The 18,981-nt window shown below is 36.8% G+C and overlaps 1 protein-coding gene and 1 long non-coding RNA gene across 2 annotated transcripts; one reads left to right on the top strand and one right to left on the bottom strand.

Moving 5' to 3' along the window:
* Nucleotides 1-980: 980 nt before the first annotated feature.
* Nucleotides 981-2,209, bottom strand: LOC141365225 (uncharacterized). Its single transcript, XR_012370391.1, has 2 exons — nt 1,845-2,209; nt 981-1,430 (listed from the first exon to the last, which is right to left on the bottom strand). It is a non-coding gene; the product is annotated as an uncharacterized lncRNA (long non-coding RNA).
* Nucleotides 2,210-13,728: 11,519 nt separating this feature from the next.
* Nucleotides 13,729-18,730, top strand: gpn1 (GPN-loop GTPase 1). The gene is made up of 14 exons (XM_055172927.2): nt 13,729-13,935; nt 14,214-14,307; nt 14,462-14,501; nt 14,675-14,741; nt 14,836-14,873; nt 14,960-15,038; nt 15,434-15,528; nt 15,706-15,751; nt 15,869-16,015; nt 16,386-16,468; nt 16,554-16,593; nt 16,774-16,864; nt 17,888-17,989; nt 18,265-18,730. The coding sequence occupies exons 1-14, from the start codon at nt 13,768-13,770 to the stop codon at nt 18,357-18,359; spliced, it is 1,185 nt and encodes a 394-aa protein (XP_055028902.2). The 5' UTR covers nt 13,729-13,767; the 3' UTR covers nt 18,360-18,730.
* The last annotated feature ends 251 nt before the right edge of the window (nt 18,731-18,981 follow it).

Here is an 18,981-nt window from a genome sequence, read left to right as displayed (position 1 = left end):
ATCTTTGCCGTGCAAACAAACAATAATGGAATTATCACTTTAGATTGTTTTAGATTAAAGCATTGAGTAAGAGTGCTGCTGATAAAGTTTGATTAATGCTATATTCTACTTTCGCTTGCTTGCTGCTGCAGATATACAGCATGTTTTTTCTGTAAAGGAAGCAATTCGCCATTACTAGGTTAAGTGGCTTGCTTAAGGGTACAGCTCAGTGGTGGCAGGTCATCAATAACATGTTTGAACTTACAACCTTTGGGTCTTCAACCCACCTTTTTAACAGCTAAGCTACACTCTAAAAAATTTGCTGTAATTTTGCAGCTGGTTGCCAGTAACTTACTGTAGAAGATAAAGTAAAAAAATGTTTCATGTTCATTTAACTTTGAACAAATTGTTGCCAGTAAATAACATAAATGTAAAATCTACAGTAAGTTACTGGCAGCTACACTGTAAAAAATAATATGCCCCATCTACTCAATAAAATTGTGGCAACAGATTACAAGCAATATCATTAATTACATTCAACAAATCAAAATTGATTTAGATTTACTCTATAAACTCCTCAATATTTACATATTCAAAAAGCCAAACTGCAATTTGCAATTAAAATTTTTATTAAAATTTAAACAAAAATATTGTGTATACTAGACAAAGATCTAGCACTATACAATAAAAAATATTATTCCATATCTACTCAATAAAAGTGTGGCAACAGATTACAAGCAATATCATTAATTAAATTCAACAAATAAAAATTGAGTTAGAATCACTCCATAAACTCCTTAATAGTAACCCATTCAAAAAGGTAATCTGCAATTTGCAATTAGAAATTAATTTAAATTTAAACAAAATATTGGGTATACAGGACAAAGACCTAGCACTATACAATAAATTCTATTCAATTATACTATTTTAATTTAACATCAACCATTAATATTTTTATTAGTAATGAGTATTATATCTGATTTCAGAATGACAGACAAAGATGAATCAATTCTTATTTTATTGCAGTCAAAAGAACAGGAAAGCATCTCATTTTAATGATGTATTTGTAACAGTGTAAACTTCAAAAAGTATTTTACAGTCTTTAAAGAAAACCGTCCACATTTCCCGTCCACAAGGTTCCATGTTTGTGTTCTGTTACATTGATTCACACCCAGAAAATCAGACAGCAGTAGACTTACTGTACTGTAATCAGTTCATAAACTTTGAAGAATCCAGCTCCAAGAAAAGTTTCTGAAACACCTGAAAAGATGCCTGGGATACTGGAGATTCAATGCATAGATCCAATCCAAGGAGGATAAAGCATGCCCTGTGAACACCTTTAAGGCCTCAATAACAATTCCAGCATCCTTTGGGCTTCCACTCCTAGAAGATCCATTCTTTACAATTACAGCCATCACAAGCTGCTCAAGTCCCGCATCTTCATCTTTATCCTGCAACATTAAACAGCAAATATGTCTTAAAACCTTTATAAATGTATACAGCTTTAATATTGAAATAATCCACACATTAAACTTGTATATTAAAATGTTTTAAAGAAAACTGGAAGATATGTGCAATGGAGTTCATCTGAGTTTGTGGCTTATTAGGTGTGTTTGAAATGTGCAATAATATTGAAAACTGATAAAAAAATTATCATTGGAATTACAAATAATATCAAAAAATGTTTGAAAAGATATATAATCTATATTTATAATTAGGGCAAATCTTTTCCCTACATTTTTTTCTGTCACACGACAGTCACATATTTATTTGTTAGCCAAGTTACTCACATGTGTATATACACACACACATACACTATATACACAATATAATATGTACAATATTCATTTAATAATATTCCTCACCTTTTGTTGTGAATAAAGTTCTCCCTCAGCAATGTTTCACGTTGCCTGCAGGAAGCTGCAGTACGTTACAGGCCTTCATGAACACACAATTTAGATAATAGGTCGCGAAATTAATAATAATAATAAAATGTTCAATTTACATTATGTAGAAAGCTTAAACATTTTAAAAAGACAACTTATACATTTAATATCTTACTCACCTTTTGTGGAATTAAATGAATAATGTTATATTTCCCCTCAGTAATGATACTGTACTCGCGGGAAAATTCAACACAGGGCGTCGCAATTGAGCACACAATTAATTTACAGCGAAGAATAGTTTTACATTACCAATTTATTCGAATACTTTGTGAATATAGTTAACACAAAACACGAACCAAGCGAGCGAGCGAGCAGAATTTGTCATAATAGATACATACATGATACATATCTATGAGAGTTAGTGATAAGAGAACCCACCCATTCAGAGGAACAGTATGATTGGTCAGTTTTTCTGTCACTCAAAATGAGTTGCATCTGGACCACCAATCGCAGCATGCGAATCGACGAATGCATCCTAGATATGCGACCTCCTGGGTCCTAAAGCTGAAGTTACGTACAAACCCAGTTCATATTAATCCTTATTGTAATTAATATTTACAAATTACAAACAAATTATACAAAGAAACACTGCTTATAGACTTATAAGACTAAAGATTGCCCGTTAAATTTACCCGAAATGAATTTTATCCACAGTTTAAACACTACATTGACGTCACAGCCACCGGAGATTTTCAGAGACTGGCCGAGGTGAGGCGACGTTGACCGGTATATTTACGCGCGGAGCGCCGGCTGATTATCTGGAGCTCCCATCGCCACAAAACTCGAAGGAAATGTTTAAATAGGCGATATCTTTATGAACCTACTGCAGATTCTTGTTTAAAAAACATACATTCTCGACTGAAATGCTTTCAAAACTTTGAATGTTGGCACAATAACAGAAATATTTCCTAAATCCGTCTGCTCAGCGCTCACGACCTGCAATACAACCCGGAATGGTTTTTGATTTAAAACAGCTGATTAATATTATGTTGGATTTATTCAGTATTCGCTACATGCGCAGATACACAATAAGAATAGCTAAATCCTTCACAAAAACAATTAGTTGTTTTTATTCCAGTCATTTTTAAAGAATTTTAACACAAAAAAATAACAAACTACATGAAATTAATTTGATTAAATAAAGTTTACATATTCAATTTCATAAAATCTACAAGCCTGCAGAATGACTTTTTACAGTGTAGTTGCCAGTACACTGAAAAAATGATTCATTGAATTTAATCAATTTTTTTAAGGTAAGTGGTTGCATTCAATTTATTTAAGCTATATTTAAACAAAAAAAGATTAGTAACGTAAAATAAAATATAAAACTTTTGTTTAAATGTAGCTTAAATAAATTGAATGCAACCACTTACCTTAAAAAAATTGATTAAATTCAATGAATCATTTTTTCAGTGTACTGGCAACTACACTGTAAAAAGTCATTCTGCAGGCTTGTAGATTTTATGAAATCGTGCAAATTGTAGCCTTGTAGCCTTTTTCGTATTTGTAGTGGAGATGAGTGGTACCTGGTGGGGTCTTCTGCTGTTGTAGCCCATCTGCCTCAAGGTTGTGCGTGTTGTGGCTTCACAAATGCTTTGCTGCATACCTCGGTTGTAACGAGTGGTTATTTCAGTCAAAGTTGCTCTTTTCTTGCTTGAATCATTCGTCTCATTCTCCTCTGACCTCTAGCATCAACAGGCATTTTCGCCCACAGGATTGCTGCATACTGGATGTTTTTCCCTTTTTTCACACCATTCTTTGTAAACCCTAGAAATAGTTATGCGTGAAAATCCCAGTAACTGAGCAGACCTGGTTGGTCTGGCACCAACTACCATGCCACACTCCAAATTGCTTAAATCACCTTTCTTTCCCATTCTGACATTCAGTTTGCAGTTCAGGAGATTGTCTTGACCAGGACCACACCCCTAAATGCATTGAAGCAACTGCCATGTGATTGGTTGATTAGATTTTTTGCATTAATGAGAAATTGACAGGTGTTCCTAATAATCCTTTAGGTGAGTGTATACTATACTGTGCATATGACAGAATTTAGATGTTTGGGTAAACCATGCCTTTAACGTTCTAATGGCAACGTTTGAAATTCGCCCAACTTTACGCGTATACCCTGGTACTGACACTATATGGCACTGGTGGGCATTCCTGGTCCTGGAGGGCAGAGATTAGCTCCATAATTAAACACACCTGCATGGTATTTCCAGGTAATCCTGATGACTTCAGTTAGATATTGCAGGTGTGTTTGATTTCGGTTGGAGCTAAACTCACAGGGGCCCTCCAGGACCAGGAATGCCCACCCACATGGGATGTACTACTCCTGCAAGAACAAAGACAGCTTTTAAACAGTTAAGAAATTTCAAATCATCTGTCATTCAGGAAATGAAGACTAACATGCAATTGCAAACGTCTTTGATAAATCTGTCTGATAGCAGAATTTTTGACAGCTAAAGATGCATAATGCCGGGAAGTACGGTAAATGACACTACGCCCACAATGACTTGGAAGATAGTATTTTACTATGAATGCAATCGCATGAAATCAATTCTGGGTCATGTGAATGCTCAAAAAATGATTCCTTCCAGACAAACAGGAAGTGCTGTGCAATACCTCACACAACTTTAATTTGGTTATCGGAGCATGTTGCAAAACTGGAAGTAACCCCCAAGACTTCTGGAGGACATCCTTTGACGTTTTTCACAACCCCTGTGACTTTATATCCATTTATATCCAATGTTTTTATCCAAGGACACACTGGATCCCGAATGGGTAAACGTATGAGAGCATCTGCTGACCTGAGCATCTTTTCCCACCATAGGTGTGGTCCTGGTTCTGATTGAGGAGGATGTCTTACATTTCAGCAACTATTGTTCTCCTCCTGGCACCCTTTCCTCTGTCATTTCCACACACTTCCTAACACCGAGTTAACTTGACATGGGAATTACTGGTTGTCAGTTCACAGAGCTTTGTGCTTTCTTTTTTAGTAGATCGCAGATTTTTTATAATGATTGAGGCACTAAAGCAACCGTTCAGCTAAATAGTCATTTCAAACCAGTTTGATGTTATTTTTATGTGTTAAGGCTTGACAAATGTGAACACTATTAAGTATTGTGTTAAAGAGATGAAAAGGCCATGTAAAATTGAGGTCTTATATTAAAAGTTCCCCTTTTATGTTCACCCTCAAACATAAATGTGCCTAAAAGGCTCTTCACGGTGATGCCATGGAAGAACCATTTTGGTTCCTCAAAAACCTTTCAGTCAAAGTTTCTTATTTAGCATTTCTTGTATACCTTTTAATAATGAACCTTTTCACTACAGAGGATGATAAGGGACCATTCTGTCAAAAATGGATCTTCTATGGCATCAGGAAGCACCCTTTATTTTTTTTTTTTCAACAGGTGTTCAACAGGAAAAAAATAATGCCATACAGATCTGGGATGACATTACAGATGGAGTAAATAATGGCAATGTTGGATGAACTATTCCTTTAAGAGAATGTAGAGACACGGAGAGGCTTAAATAACTAAAACAATAACTGATCAGGATAACTACAGATAAAACTTAACCACGACCACGACTCATCCACCTTTCAATGGTTCAATGTTTGACAGATGTGTTCTGGACTACAATAATAAAATTTTTCTGCAATGGAGCCTCATGTAAAAGCAAGGAAAGCTTTGGAAACATATTCACGAATAGGTTACAATAGGGTCCAATTTTCCAGCCCTCCCTAACTGAGAAACTGCGATACGAGAAACCCTTGAGACGGTAAATGAGGGAAATCTCCATGAAAACATCTCTTTCGCTCAACTTCATTTACTGTAATGCTAAACACGAGAAGAGCAAAGCGAGGTGAGTTTGCTGTTTATCTTTTGTTAAAGTCTCACTGCAGCAGCTGCGAGGAAATTCCCTGTTATTAACAAAAGGCCGTCTCGTATAAAGTTTTCGCATTATAAATTCTCATCTCTGCCTCGCCATCTGTTGAGACGGTGTTGAGTGCTTCCTGTCTGCGATCGAGCTGAATGCTGAAGAGGTTGAGAAGGTGTTGTAATCGAGGAAGTAAAACGGGCTCTGTTGAAAGGTGTGCGGCTTCTCTTTAACACACCGTTTCCTACCCATATACTGTATCACCTGAGGTCAAAAGATTTACTGAAAGCCGCTTGTAAATATCCTGTTTGATCAAAGGTTAAGTGTATAAAGAGAATGAATTACAATTTCCTATCCTGTACATAACATGCTTGAAATAACAGAGGATACAGATACTATGCGGACGATCATAAACGTGTCATCATTACTGTCTATAACTTTATTATTTCAGATGAATATGCTAACAATACAATAAAAACTTTCAGTCAGTCATAAACCAAAATGATAAATGATTACTGGCACATGTAGACTGAATGCCAAAAGTAAAGGGGGTCGCACACCGGACGCGCCGCCCAGCGCCCTTCTAAAAAAAATCGAACACATTGTTTTCTATGAGTATACATACACCGGCGCCGACAGGTGGCGCCTGTCCGCGGCACCCAGCTTTGACTCAGGAAGTTGATCAAATTTCTGTCAGGCCACAGAGTGCCACTTACATAGTTTAACATTAAATAACATCATATTTGTCCCGAATCATTAACAATTAGGATTGGCTGATAACGTATTTTTTGCATTTTGAAGTAGACGCTATCTGACTAAGCTTGCGCTATTTAATGTGCACTTCCGGTTTATGATACCTCCAAGTTATTCTAGACGTGACCCCCTTAAAAGTGAACTTTAAATAGGAAAACACCACAGTTTTTCGATATTTTACTATGTTCTTACCTCAACAAAGACAAATTAATACATACCTATCTTTTTTAAATGCCTGCACTTAATCTTTGTACAGCGCAACGTGAATGTGTTAGCATTTAGCCTAGCCCCATTCATTCTTTAGGATCCAAACAGAGATGAATTTAGAGGCCAGCAAACACTTCCATGTTTTCCCTATTTAAAGACTGTTACATGAGTAGTTACACAAGTGACCCTCAATTTCCACCGACTGCGGAAAACGCTGCGGATCCGCTGCGGAACGGCGGCGGAGTCAATCGGTTTCCATTCAAGTCAATGTGTGTATTTCCACTGACTGTGTTCCGAATGCGTCACAGCTCCGGCCATCCGCAGCCCTCCGGCACAAATACGCAGAGCTTCTATTTTTGACGGATGCCGGACAGCTCCGCAGGGCGGAGCCATGACTTTATCGCGTGATCATACCTGAATTCGCGAGATCTCGTGTTGTGATCTGGGCTGGTTTGTAATAACGTCATAATTCAACGTCATAATAGGCGGAGACAGAACTAGATATCGCGCGATCTTCATGTGAATTTGCGAAAACTCACGGGTCCTCCTCAATTCAGCACGCAGCCGCTCTGCAACAAATACGGAACCGGTGGGTATTGGCGGACGGCGGAGTGCAGAGCCGTAACGCAGCGGAGCCGATCTGCAGCCGCTCCGCAGTCGGTGGAAATCCGGGGTAAGTATGGTGGCACAAAATAAACATGGCAATTTTTTTAACGGATAAAAAATGAGAACTATATTGTATGGCGAAAGAGCACTTAGTTTGCACTCCTTCGACCTACTTTGACAACTTCGAATGCTAACACATTCACGACGCCTGTACAAAGATTAAGTGCACGCATTGAAAAAAGATAGGTGTGTATTAATTTGTCTAAGTTGAGGTAAGAACATAGTAAAATATTGAAAAACGGTGGTGTAATAAATTAAGCGTGTAATGCAGGACACTTCATGCACTCAATGGTCGCAATTTTGGTTTTAGTTTATGGTACTTTATAGCATATTAAAAACAGTACTAGTGTACTGAACCCTACCTGATTAAAAGTAATTTCATCAGAGATCTGCAAACATGTCGATAGCTGAGTTTCCATTAAAGATTTGCGCAAAAGTTTAGCATTATTTTCTAAATGTTGACAAAGAAAGGCTACATCCAAAATTGCATACTTTGACAGTATGTACTGAATTAGATGAAGTACCTTCTCATCGACCATTAAAGCCAGGGGTGCCAAAACTCGGTCCTGAAGGCCCGGTGTTAGACATAGTTTATCAGACACACCTAAACAGGCTAAGGCAAGTTAAAGCTAAACTTTGCAGGACTCCGGCCCTCCAAGACCGAGTTTGGACACCCCTGGTTAAAACAGTAGGTACTATATAGTATGAATATGGATAGTATGAATGAATTCGGACATACTGCATCCGCCATGTTAATACATCACGTGACATACGTCGTCATAACAAGTTAGTCGTTAACTGAAATGACGTTAAACTAGTGCAATTAAGCACAGGGGACAGCTGACAGCTGCTTTTGAATAGAGCCGTGTTACCCCTTTCAGACATTTTTCTTAATAAAACAACTTCTTCTTCGTACTCTAAAAACAAACGGTGCTACAAGTGGTTCTTGGCTCGTAATCATAGAGGAACCATTTTAAGTGCCATACAGCACTCATGAAGTACCTGTGTAGCACCGGTGTAGAACCATATTGTGCTATGTAGAACCATATGTGGTGCTACAGTATATGATCCCCTTATGGTTCTTCATAGGTGCTCAATAGGTGCTATATAGCACTTAAAATTGTTCCTCTATGATTACGAGCCAAGAACCACTTTTAGTGCTATTAAGCACCATTTGTTTTTATCTTGGGGGCTCATGGGATAGTAAAGTGTCCATCAAATTAAGTAGTATGACAAACTACATAGGGTGACTTTTTCCATTGCAGTTTTGGGATGTTTTTTTTTTTCGAATAGACTGAAAAACCACCTCACCCGAGTGTAAAAACTTTTTGTGAACATTATGCGAAATTGACATGTTCCCATTGGGTGCATTTTAAATTTGCTATTTCAATGTGCGCTAATTGACGGCTAATATTACTTGTTCAAATAGTGTTACGTGTTCTCAGAACCGCTGTCAAATATCAGCAAGTTAGTGGTCCACAACAATGAAACTTATTATTTTCAAGAAGTACTTGGAAAAACTGGTATATTGTAATATATTTTACTTGACCCTTTCCATAGTCATATCATCCAGTGGATTAAGACCTTTAATGCTCTAAAAGACATTATCTTATAACTGCTTTTGAATACAAAAACTACATTTATAAATATTAATAAAGAAGGTTTCTCAAGAACTTGACACCTTATCTTCCATGAATGAGTGCCTTCCACCATTAAATAAATAATATTTTAATATTTAAATGTATTTAACCATATTGAAAGTATTATATCAAATCATACATAGCAATTACAAATTTTTTTGCTGTGATGTCTCAAAACCTCCCTACGCCATCAGATTTCATTTCAATGCATTGTTCTGTTACAGTTGCGTCTGGCTGTTAGCCGACTATGACTTCATTGCTTCCATCATTGCTGGCAAAGAAGCCGTGCTCAAAAATAAGTATGAACTTGTTTTAATACAGCATATTTAAGGTCGTAATGATGGGTGTTATCTGTACCTTCTATCGGTCTTGCCCCTCTTACGTCATTATTGGGTGATTCCCAATGAGCTAACAATTTCATCACAGCAGGAAATAATAAAACATTGTTTTTGGATGCACTTATGCTACACAATTTAATAATGTCAATCATCTGCATACAAAACAGCAGTGATATCGCATTGTAGGTGATTTTTACAAGTCAAAAGAGTCCAATGCAAGTTTCGATATTTTGGTTTTAACATTTGGTCCTTCTTTCAATGAAATATGGGATTTTTTTCTGCTTGGTGGTCCGCAAAACAGACTTAACAATAACAGTTCAATGTTCTGCATTGTTCACGTCTATATGCAGAAAATCAATAATAAAATCTGAGATTTGTTTAAAGTATAAGATCTTGTGTTAGATGCCAATGTTGTTTTTATTACCCACCTTTAACCCCACTGGTCACTAGCTGTTTGATCTCAGACTAACAGCATCTCTAAGGGACTCCTCTTGATGCTCAAAAGGTCATGATGGTTTAATCTGGTTTTGGAGACAGCGAAGGCAAACATGGTGTCCAGTGAAGAGTCTGAGGGAAAATTAAAAGCTTCTGACAGTGACCTTTAATCCAAGATCACAGAAGAATCTCAACAGGGTTCAGCTAAAGCTGACTTTATGTCAACTAAAGACATTTATCAACATGACACCTTTAAAGGAGCATTTCACCCATAGAAACATTAATCTTTATTAAAAGTGCGACATATTTGTGTAGTCGAACTAATTTGGTGCCTATTTGACCGAGAAATGGGGTGTTTGTAGTCTCACCCCCTCAACAAAGATATTGGACTTCCTTCTTTCAATGATGCAAAATTATGATTTTTACATCATTGAAAGAAGGAAGTGCAACACTGAAACTGTATTTCTCATGTCTCAGCGGCAACTGAGGAAATTATGCACGACCATTCAAAAACATGACTGGGGTTCTAACTATTCAAAGCTTAAAGGAATAGTCAACTCATTTTCAATATTAAAATATGTTATTTCCTTAACTAAGAATTGTTGATACATCTCTCTATCATCTGTGTGCGTGCACGTAAGCGCTGGAGCGCGCTGCGACGCTTCGATAGCATTTAGCTTAGCCCCATTCATTCAATGGTACCATTTAGAGATAAAGTTAGAAGTGACCAAACACATCAACGTTTTTCCTATTTAAGACGAGTAGTTATACGAGCAAGTTTGGTGGTACAAAATAAAACGTAGCACTTTTCTAAACGGATTTAAAAGAGGAACTATATTCCATGGCGCAACAGCACTTCTGGGAGTACTTCGACCCGGCGCAGTAACACCCCCCCTCTCCCATTATGAGAGTGAGAAGGGGAGCAGACTTTTCAGGCGAGTCGAAGTACTCCCAAAAGTGCTATTACGCCATACAATATAGTTACTGTTTTAAATCCGCTTAGAAAAGCGCTACGTTTTATTTTGTACCACCAAACTTGCTCGTATAATTCACAAACAACAAATCAACAAAACATCCCAGCTTCAGGTGGGCACAACTCTTCTAACAGGGATCCTCTTTCAAACTCGGCCAGAATGAATCGAAACCACATGCAGTTTGATTTTTTCCATTACTCATAGCATTACAGATGAGCCTGGATACTAGAGGGGTCTCTGAAAGGACCCATCAGTATCTATCTGTCTGTCTGTAATTGCATGCATCTGTAATGCACATGGTTGCAAATAAACTTTTCAACAAAGCAACTGAAGCACTAACTTTAAATGTGAAAATGGGTCGTTTCAAGCCATTGTTGGGAAAATATGGACATTTTATAGGTTAATTTAAATCAAGGATTGGGTTTGTCCATATTTTAGCCAACCATGGATTAAAAGTGTATTGATACTTCACCCAAAAATAAAACTTGTGTCATCGTGCTCACCCTTATGTTGTTTTAAACCTGTATGAGTTTCTTAATACAAAAGAAGATATTTTGATAAATGATGGTAAGCACACACACACAGTTGACAGTACCTATTGATTTTCTTAGTATTTGCTTGTCCTATTATGGAACTCAATGGGTACCCTCAACAGTGTGCTTACCATCATTAATCAAAACATCAAAATATTAGTTAAAACAAAATGAGGGGTAAGACTGATGATATTTTTCGGTGAACTATCCCCCTGGGAATCAAACCCATATCATCTGTACTACAGGAACATTCACATTATCTTTACAAAAATGTGTGTGTTTTCTGGGTTTCCTGACCTTTTGCAAAACAGTCAGAAAAAAATATTGTTTGCTTACATATGTTCATTTCCTTTTGAATGGTTCAAGGTAACTTTATCTGGGTGTTATGTACAGTACAATATGAGGATAGTGAACCTTATCCAATCTTTCTTCACCAAACAATGCACTTCATCTTCAAAAACAATGTACAATGAATGAAACATATCTGTTTGAGGAAGGCCATGTCATTTTTGGACAAATGCTAAATGCTGACCAATAAATACGTATGGGTTTAAAGAGAGTTTAACATTGAAACTGGTACCGAATAGATTTTTGATCTAGTATTAGCGACGAAACATCTTTGACTCGTGACAACTCTCGCTTTCGTGAAAGATGGAAAAGTAAATAATAATAACTCTGTCATCAAAAACCACCATGGAAAACCTACTAAGGAAACAGCTGGAATGTGAGTAAAGTCTGTCTGTCAGTCAATGGATGTTTAACAGAACACCTGAACTAAACACTGGAATGTGTGATTGTTATAGCTCACTTTCTGTTTTCTAGGAAGTATTTCTGTTTGGTTGGTTTCCAATTTGTTTTGCTCCACTGAAAAACCAATATGAATTCTAATGGTCTTCATTACAAATACCACCATTAAAACTATTACGGAATTCCTTTATGTAGCATGCTGGGCCTTATTCCAGTAGGATTTAATGGTGTTCTATTGGTTTCCTCCCTAACCCAATATGTTAGTAGAGACTATTACAGTTTTGATTAAACCCAATACAATTCCCATTATAACCATTCAATCCATTAGAAGTTTTGTACTAGTTTATTTTGTTTTAGCTACACTAATGGTAGTACACTTACTTTTGCATGGGAGACCATACTGTAACGTGTGCAAAAAAATACCATTGAAGGCAAAAAATGTGAAGTTGAACATTATAAGGAATTAAAATAGTTCTAAAATTTGGGCCATCCACAAACTCTCACTCACCTCATAGAAACTACATGACAACAACCCAAAACACCGCAACTAGTAGGATACTCTGATAACAACCTGACTAAAAACACCCTAACGAACGAAAAACAATGCACTTAAACGACCTATCTACGTAGCAAGCACATTATTTGTAGAAAATATAAACATTTAATTGTTTTTGTGATGTTGGTAAACATTATTTACCTGATTTTATCCGACATTCATTAGAAAACTTTGCATACTCCGGTGGCTTGTTCGAATTCGTGCCGCGCCGCAAGGCCCGACCGCCGGATTACGTTAAATACCGCGAGAACGGTTAGAGAAATAATACGAAGGGTAATTTCGTCTCGCTCTCGCGGTACTTTGACGTCATCCGGCTGTCGGTTCTTGCCGCACGTCTCATACGGCGTGGCCACGTATTGCAATGGGCGTGGTCTACGCAAAATTCTAATTTTACAATTTAAAATAAAAAACATAGTTATACATTTAATTATAATATGTTCATAAACTGACTATATATCTTACACACTTTGAGATTTGTTTATATAATATATATAAAACTAAAATGCTTTCTAAAAGTAGAATATTATCATGCCGTCACCAGAAAAAATTATTCCCAAATGTTATGCTAGTGCACAGTTTACGAAACCCTTACAAATGAATGAATTGTGATGAAGGGGCCTTGGAGCTTTTGGTATGTTTTTGGGAGGCCTAACCCCCTAAAATCTGGGGAACTCTGTGTTAAATTATACATAGACTGTGGCCCCCGAATGCAGCTCTGGTCTTTAGAAGAATGTGTAGTGTAAACCATCTGAAGGCCTTGACTGGCTGCTGTTTGCTCTCATACAATCGTTAATGGAGAACTGGCGTAAATCCTTATGGGAACAACAGAGAAACCCCAGGTTTTTGCTGATAAATACAAGATGTATAAGGGCTATACATAATAAGTGTAAATATCGTATAGCATGTTTTTATTCATTACTTATTATGTGTAAAGTCTACACAAGGTAGATGTTTAAAGTGTTTTAATATGCAATTGTCACATTAAATGTCGAACAAAAAGCACTGCTGCCATCTAACGACCATACGTATTATCACACAAAAGTCCGGATGAATGTTCACGTCGTTTTACGACAGTACAAATCGTTTGCGGCAACTGTCCGATAGTCAAAGCAGCATGGCGACTGCAGCATCAGGTAGCAGTGATGAAGCTTTACATGAAAGTGAAGATGCTGGATGTTCTCAGTCAACCTCGGGTTCATCTGAGGAACAAAATACTGATCATAAACCAGTTTGTCTCATAGTTCTTGGTATGGCGGGTTCAGGTAAAACGACATTTGTGCAGGTGAGACATTCAAAGCAGAATCCCTGTAACATAAGATTAAACTATATAATCATTTATATTTATTTATAATGTAAGTAATTATATAAATACTAATTTTAATAAAGGAATATGAAGTGTTTTTTTTTTTTGTAAAATGTGTTCAGTATAACGTCAATGTATTTTCTCCTGACTTTATTATGTAATTTAGACGCATATTGATAAATATATATAAGTTGTTAATACAGTATTGAGTTATTATTATCAGTGATAATCTATTACATTTATAAATGTTTTTCCAGAGGCTCACAGGATATCTACACACTAAGAAATCTCCTCCATATGTCATAAATCTTGATCCTGCAGTTCATGAAGTTCCATTTCCAGCAAATATTGGTAAGTTACTTCATCTCCATTAACGTTACTTATGGTTATTTCAGTGTGTTATTATGATTTTGTTAAAAAAATATGCATTTGAATGATTTTTAACAGCTTGTTGATGTTTTGTATACAAAACTCAAAGTCTGATTTCATTCTTTTTTTCTTATAGATATCAGAGACACCGTCAACTACAAGGAAGTTATGAAACAGTATCCTTTATGAATACACTCCACAACTCATGTTTATACAGGACTTTGAGTGTTGTGTTGATGTTCTTTGGTCATGCTTTCCAAAAAATAGGAATGTTTTTTTTTTTTAAACAAGCCACAACAAAAATGTTTATGTCATGCATCTCAGTATATAGTCTTTAAGTCTAAGACAGATATGGTTTAGGTCCAAATGGAGGAATTGTTACATCTTTAAACTTATTTGCCACAAGATTTGATCAGGTAGATTTTCATTTATAGGATCCACTAGATGTCACTGTGTGGCACACGCCAGAACCACTATCTTACAGTATATCATTGTATTGTATCTTTGTAGGTAATGAAGTTTATTGAGAAAAAGCAGAGTTGTCATGAGTAAGTTTGTTCTTTGTGATTTGCTATATGCAGTATGTAAGTTAAGTTTGTCAACACACCTTACACATGAAATGCTTTGTTTACAGGTATGTTTTGATTGACACCCCTGGACAGATAGAAGTGTTTACCTGGTCGGCATCTGGAACCATCATAACTGAAGCTCTGGTATGTTGCTTTTTGGACTGTTTTGGATTATTTTTGCATCTTGCTACCACTTTTTTCCAAAGCAGTTTGTGTGTTGCATCAACATTGAATGAAATGATTCATGCAATGATTATTACTTTTGCATTGAATGAGCTTAATGCGCAGTAGTACTCAAACTGGTGGGCCCTTCTTAGGAGGGGGTGCAAGATGGTGCCATTTTATAAAATACATTAATTTATCATAAATTCTGTAATTAAACCTAAGAAAATTAAGGCTACTTACCATGGGGGTGCAAAAAAATGCACCCTACATGGAGGGGGTGCGGCGCACTCCGAAAACTTTGAGACCCACTGGCTTAATGTTATAGTGGCATGACTTAATTTGTAGTATAAAACATAACAAGATTTTCTTTTTAGGCATCTTCCTTTCCATGTGTGGTGATCTATGTGATGGACACATCTCGAAGTGTTAACCCGGTCACCTTCATGTCAAACATGCTGTATGCTTGCAGGTCAGTGCTTTGGTTAGAATATTAAGATCATAATTCATCACATTATATAATACAAAATAATTGTGTGTGTAAAATACCTTGTTTTCGCCTTTTTTCTATATTATGCAATGTTAATATTAGCAGGAAGTGATGTCGTGATTTCAATATATTTTAATAAAATTCCTCATGTTCCTCCAGCATTCTTTACAAGACCAAACTGCCTTTCATAGTTGCCATGAATAAGGTATAACAAAAAAGCTCTGTAACTTTTTGCATACATATATCAGAAAATAATCACTAAAATGAACCATTCTGCATTGTTAACTTGTCCGTGATGTATTTTTTTGTGCGTCTCCATCAGACTGACATCATTGACCACAGTTTTGCAGTGGAGTGGATGCAGGACTTCGAGGTGTTTCAGGACGCTTTGAACCAGGAGACGTCATACGTTAGTAACCTCACCCGCTCGATGAGTCTCGTCCTGGATGAGTTCTACACCAACCTGCGGGTAAGTCCAAAAAGTTGATCTGAATTCACTGTCAAATGCAGTGCTGTGCATGGAGAAATCCCATTAAACTAAATTTAATTTAATTGGATTTTGGGGCTTTTATTCTATGTCTGGTAGCTTTGGAGTCATTTATATGCAAGTGCACTCCTGAAAGTTAACAAGCTTAACTTGTACCAGATATACAAAATTGAAAGTACAGTCTGTTCCAGGAAAATAGACCATAATATTAATGACTTAGAACCATCCTATTTTAGTAGGAAACTGTATATCCCGGTGATGGAATGTAATGTAGGATTTTAAGGTCACCTTTGCAATCACTTGTAAGTGGATATGCAAATGCAATAAAAATCTGTATGTTTATTCTTTTCAGGTTGTTGGGGTGTCAGCGGTCACAGGTTCTGGACTCGATGAATTGTTTGTACAAGTGGCAGATGCTGCTAAAGAATATGAAACGTATGCATCTGTAAAAAAATTAAAATCAACATTTCTTTAGAGTTTTTATTTTAGATGAATTAATCTGCTTTTTTCTGTTTTGCAGTGAGTATCGTCCAGAATATGAACGCCTGCACAGAGAGCTGGTGAGTAATTGTCAGTTGTGGGCTGATATATTTAGTCATACATGAACTAACCATGCCTTGCAAAACTCATTCATCACTAATTAAACTACATTTCTTTTATGTTTTTCTGTTTAAATGTAATTTATGTTCAAGTGTTAAAGGTATATTTGGCTGTTATTAATATTTCCATCTTACTCTTAGGCTAAAGCTCAGAGCCAGAAACAAGAGGAACAGTTGGAACGCCTTCGGAAAGACATGGGAGCAGTTTCTATGGAAACCACAGCTCCAAGCGGTACATTCATTCAGTACAGTCACGTCTCTTTTCATTCAAAAAAGATACTTGAGACTTATTAAAGTCTGTGTGAAGTCATTTCAGAGAATTGTTTCTGAAAGCATTAGAAATGTATTGCTGAAACACGTTGTAAAGACTGAATTGTGGAGTTATACTGTTAAACGGTGTTTGAGAGCTAACATCATACTAGTTTCATGTTAAATCATGTTAGCTTCATGCTATATCATGTTAGCTTCATGTTAAATCATCTTAGCATCATCTTAGCTTCAAGCTAAATAATGCTAGCTTCATGCTAAATCATGTTAATATCATATTAACTTCATGTTAATTCATGTTAAATCATGCTAGCTTCATGTTTGCTTCACTCCAACCATGGGTTCACATCAGCCGTGTTTGAGGCGTCTACTGCGTCTAGTTTGCCGCTTGAACATTTTGAGTTCACTCGCGTGTGAAATTCTAGTCATCGAGACATTCGCGCATGAAATTCGCTTCATGGGAGGGGCTTCTGCGACTCCGCTCGCTTCCTGTAATCACGTCACTACTAGAGCAAGCTCCTGGTTGGTTAACGCGGCGTGTTTTTCCGCTAACGTTCACATTTTTCATTCGCGAATTAGGCAGAATCGCGTCTACCGCACCGCACTAAACACCTCATTCGCGCGTCTTCAGATTGACCTTACATTGAAATCACTTGCGCTTGACGCCTCTATCGTGGCTGGTGTGAACGCAGCATAAATCATGCTAGCATCAAAATAGCTTTTTTGCTATGTCATGCTAGCTTTATGCTAAATTATGTTAGCTTCATGTTAACATCCTGTTAACTTCATGTTAAATCATGCTAGCTTCACTCTTAATCATACTAGCTTTATGCTAAATCACGTTACCTTCATGTTAAATCATGCTAACATCCTGGTAACGTCATGATAAATCATGTTCAGTTTAGGTTAAATCATGCTAGCTTTGTTAAATCATGCTAGCTTCGTGATAAATCATGTTAACATCATGTTTCCTGGTATTCGTCCTTAGAAGCTTCAGATCTTGGTGGTCCCAGTGACCTCATTTTTAATCGTGGCAATCCAGATGAAGAGGAAGAAGAAGACAGTGACACTGATGATATCGATCACACAGGTGAACTTAATACTTCAAATGGTACTTTGGTATTTAATCACTCTGTAGCTCGACTGGTAGAGCATGACTCTGTAAGGCCAAAGTTGTGGGTTCAGTTCCCAAGGATTGCATGTACTTGATAACACATTTCTGTAGCTTAATTTATTGTGCATTGTGTTAGCAGCACAAAAGGTCACGGGATCGATCCATGTGCAACATAAGGTTGTCAGTCTCATCTTTTGTGAATGATTTGTGCTTGTTTGATATTAATAACTTTTTCCTTTTTCTTTCTACAGTCACAGAGGAAAGTAAAGAAGCCACTTCATTTGGGAAGTTCCTAAAGGAGAGAAGAGAGATTGTGCAGGTACGCAACCGGAAGTCTGAAGGCTGAATACATTTATGTATTTGAGACGTCCCATCACGTTTGAGCTGAACTTTGAACTTTGACCTCTCCACTGTGCCAACACTGGGAAAGCTCCGGAAAAAGTTGTGACGGTCCATTTAAACAGTTCAAATCTGTTTGCATGCTACACTTGTAGCAACCCGCATGTCTACATTTTACTGCATAGGTAGTCTGCACTTAGACATTCCTTGGGATGTAATTTGGCAAATTCAGATTAGGAACTGCATTAGTGCAAAAATCTGCGCTTTTAAAAGCAATCTTCTTTATGTCAGCCAATCACTTTTGTTTATCTTAGAATATTTTATTTATCTACACTGATGTGTCTGTTTAATAAGTGTTCATAAAAACCTGCAACATAAGTTAAATGTATGCAAATGCTTTCCTGAATATGTGCTCGATGGACCTATTCAGTTCAGAATGTTATAAGGTTTCTTTAAAGGGAAGTAAAATATTTTTATATATTATATAAGATAAAGTTTCCCACAAGGTTGTTCTTTTTAAGTGTTTTTTTTACCTAATGTATGCAGTCGTGTGTGGAGATGGTCTGTGGGCACTTGTGGTATTGCAGCCATATGGCCGAGTCATCCAGTGGGTGTAGTGGGATTGGGAA

This window comes from Misgurnus anguillicaudatus, chromosome 7, assembly GCF_027580225.2.
Source record: "Misgurnus anguillicaudatus chromosome 7, ASM2758022v2, whole genome shotgun sequence".
NCBI lineage: Eukaryota > Metazoa > Chordata > Actinopteri > Cypriniformes > Cobitidae > Misgurnus > Misgurnus anguillicaudatus.
Note: the sequence above shows the minus strand (reverse complement) of the source record. Positions and strands in the feature narration are given on the sequence as shown.

Coding starts and splice junctions, on each gene's coding strand:
- gpn1 (XM_055172927.2), top strand. CDS start 13,768: ATGGCGACTGCAGCATCAGGTAGCAGTGATGAAGCTTTACATGAAAGT. Junction 14,742..14,835: donor TTGCCACAAGATTTGATCAG/GTAGATTTTCAT, acceptor GTATCTTTGTAG/GTAATGAAGTTTATTGAGAA. Junction 16,016..16,385: donor AGTTCTACACCAACCTGCGG/GTAAGTCCAAAA, acceptor TATTCTTTTCAG/GTTGTTGGGGTGTCAGCGGT.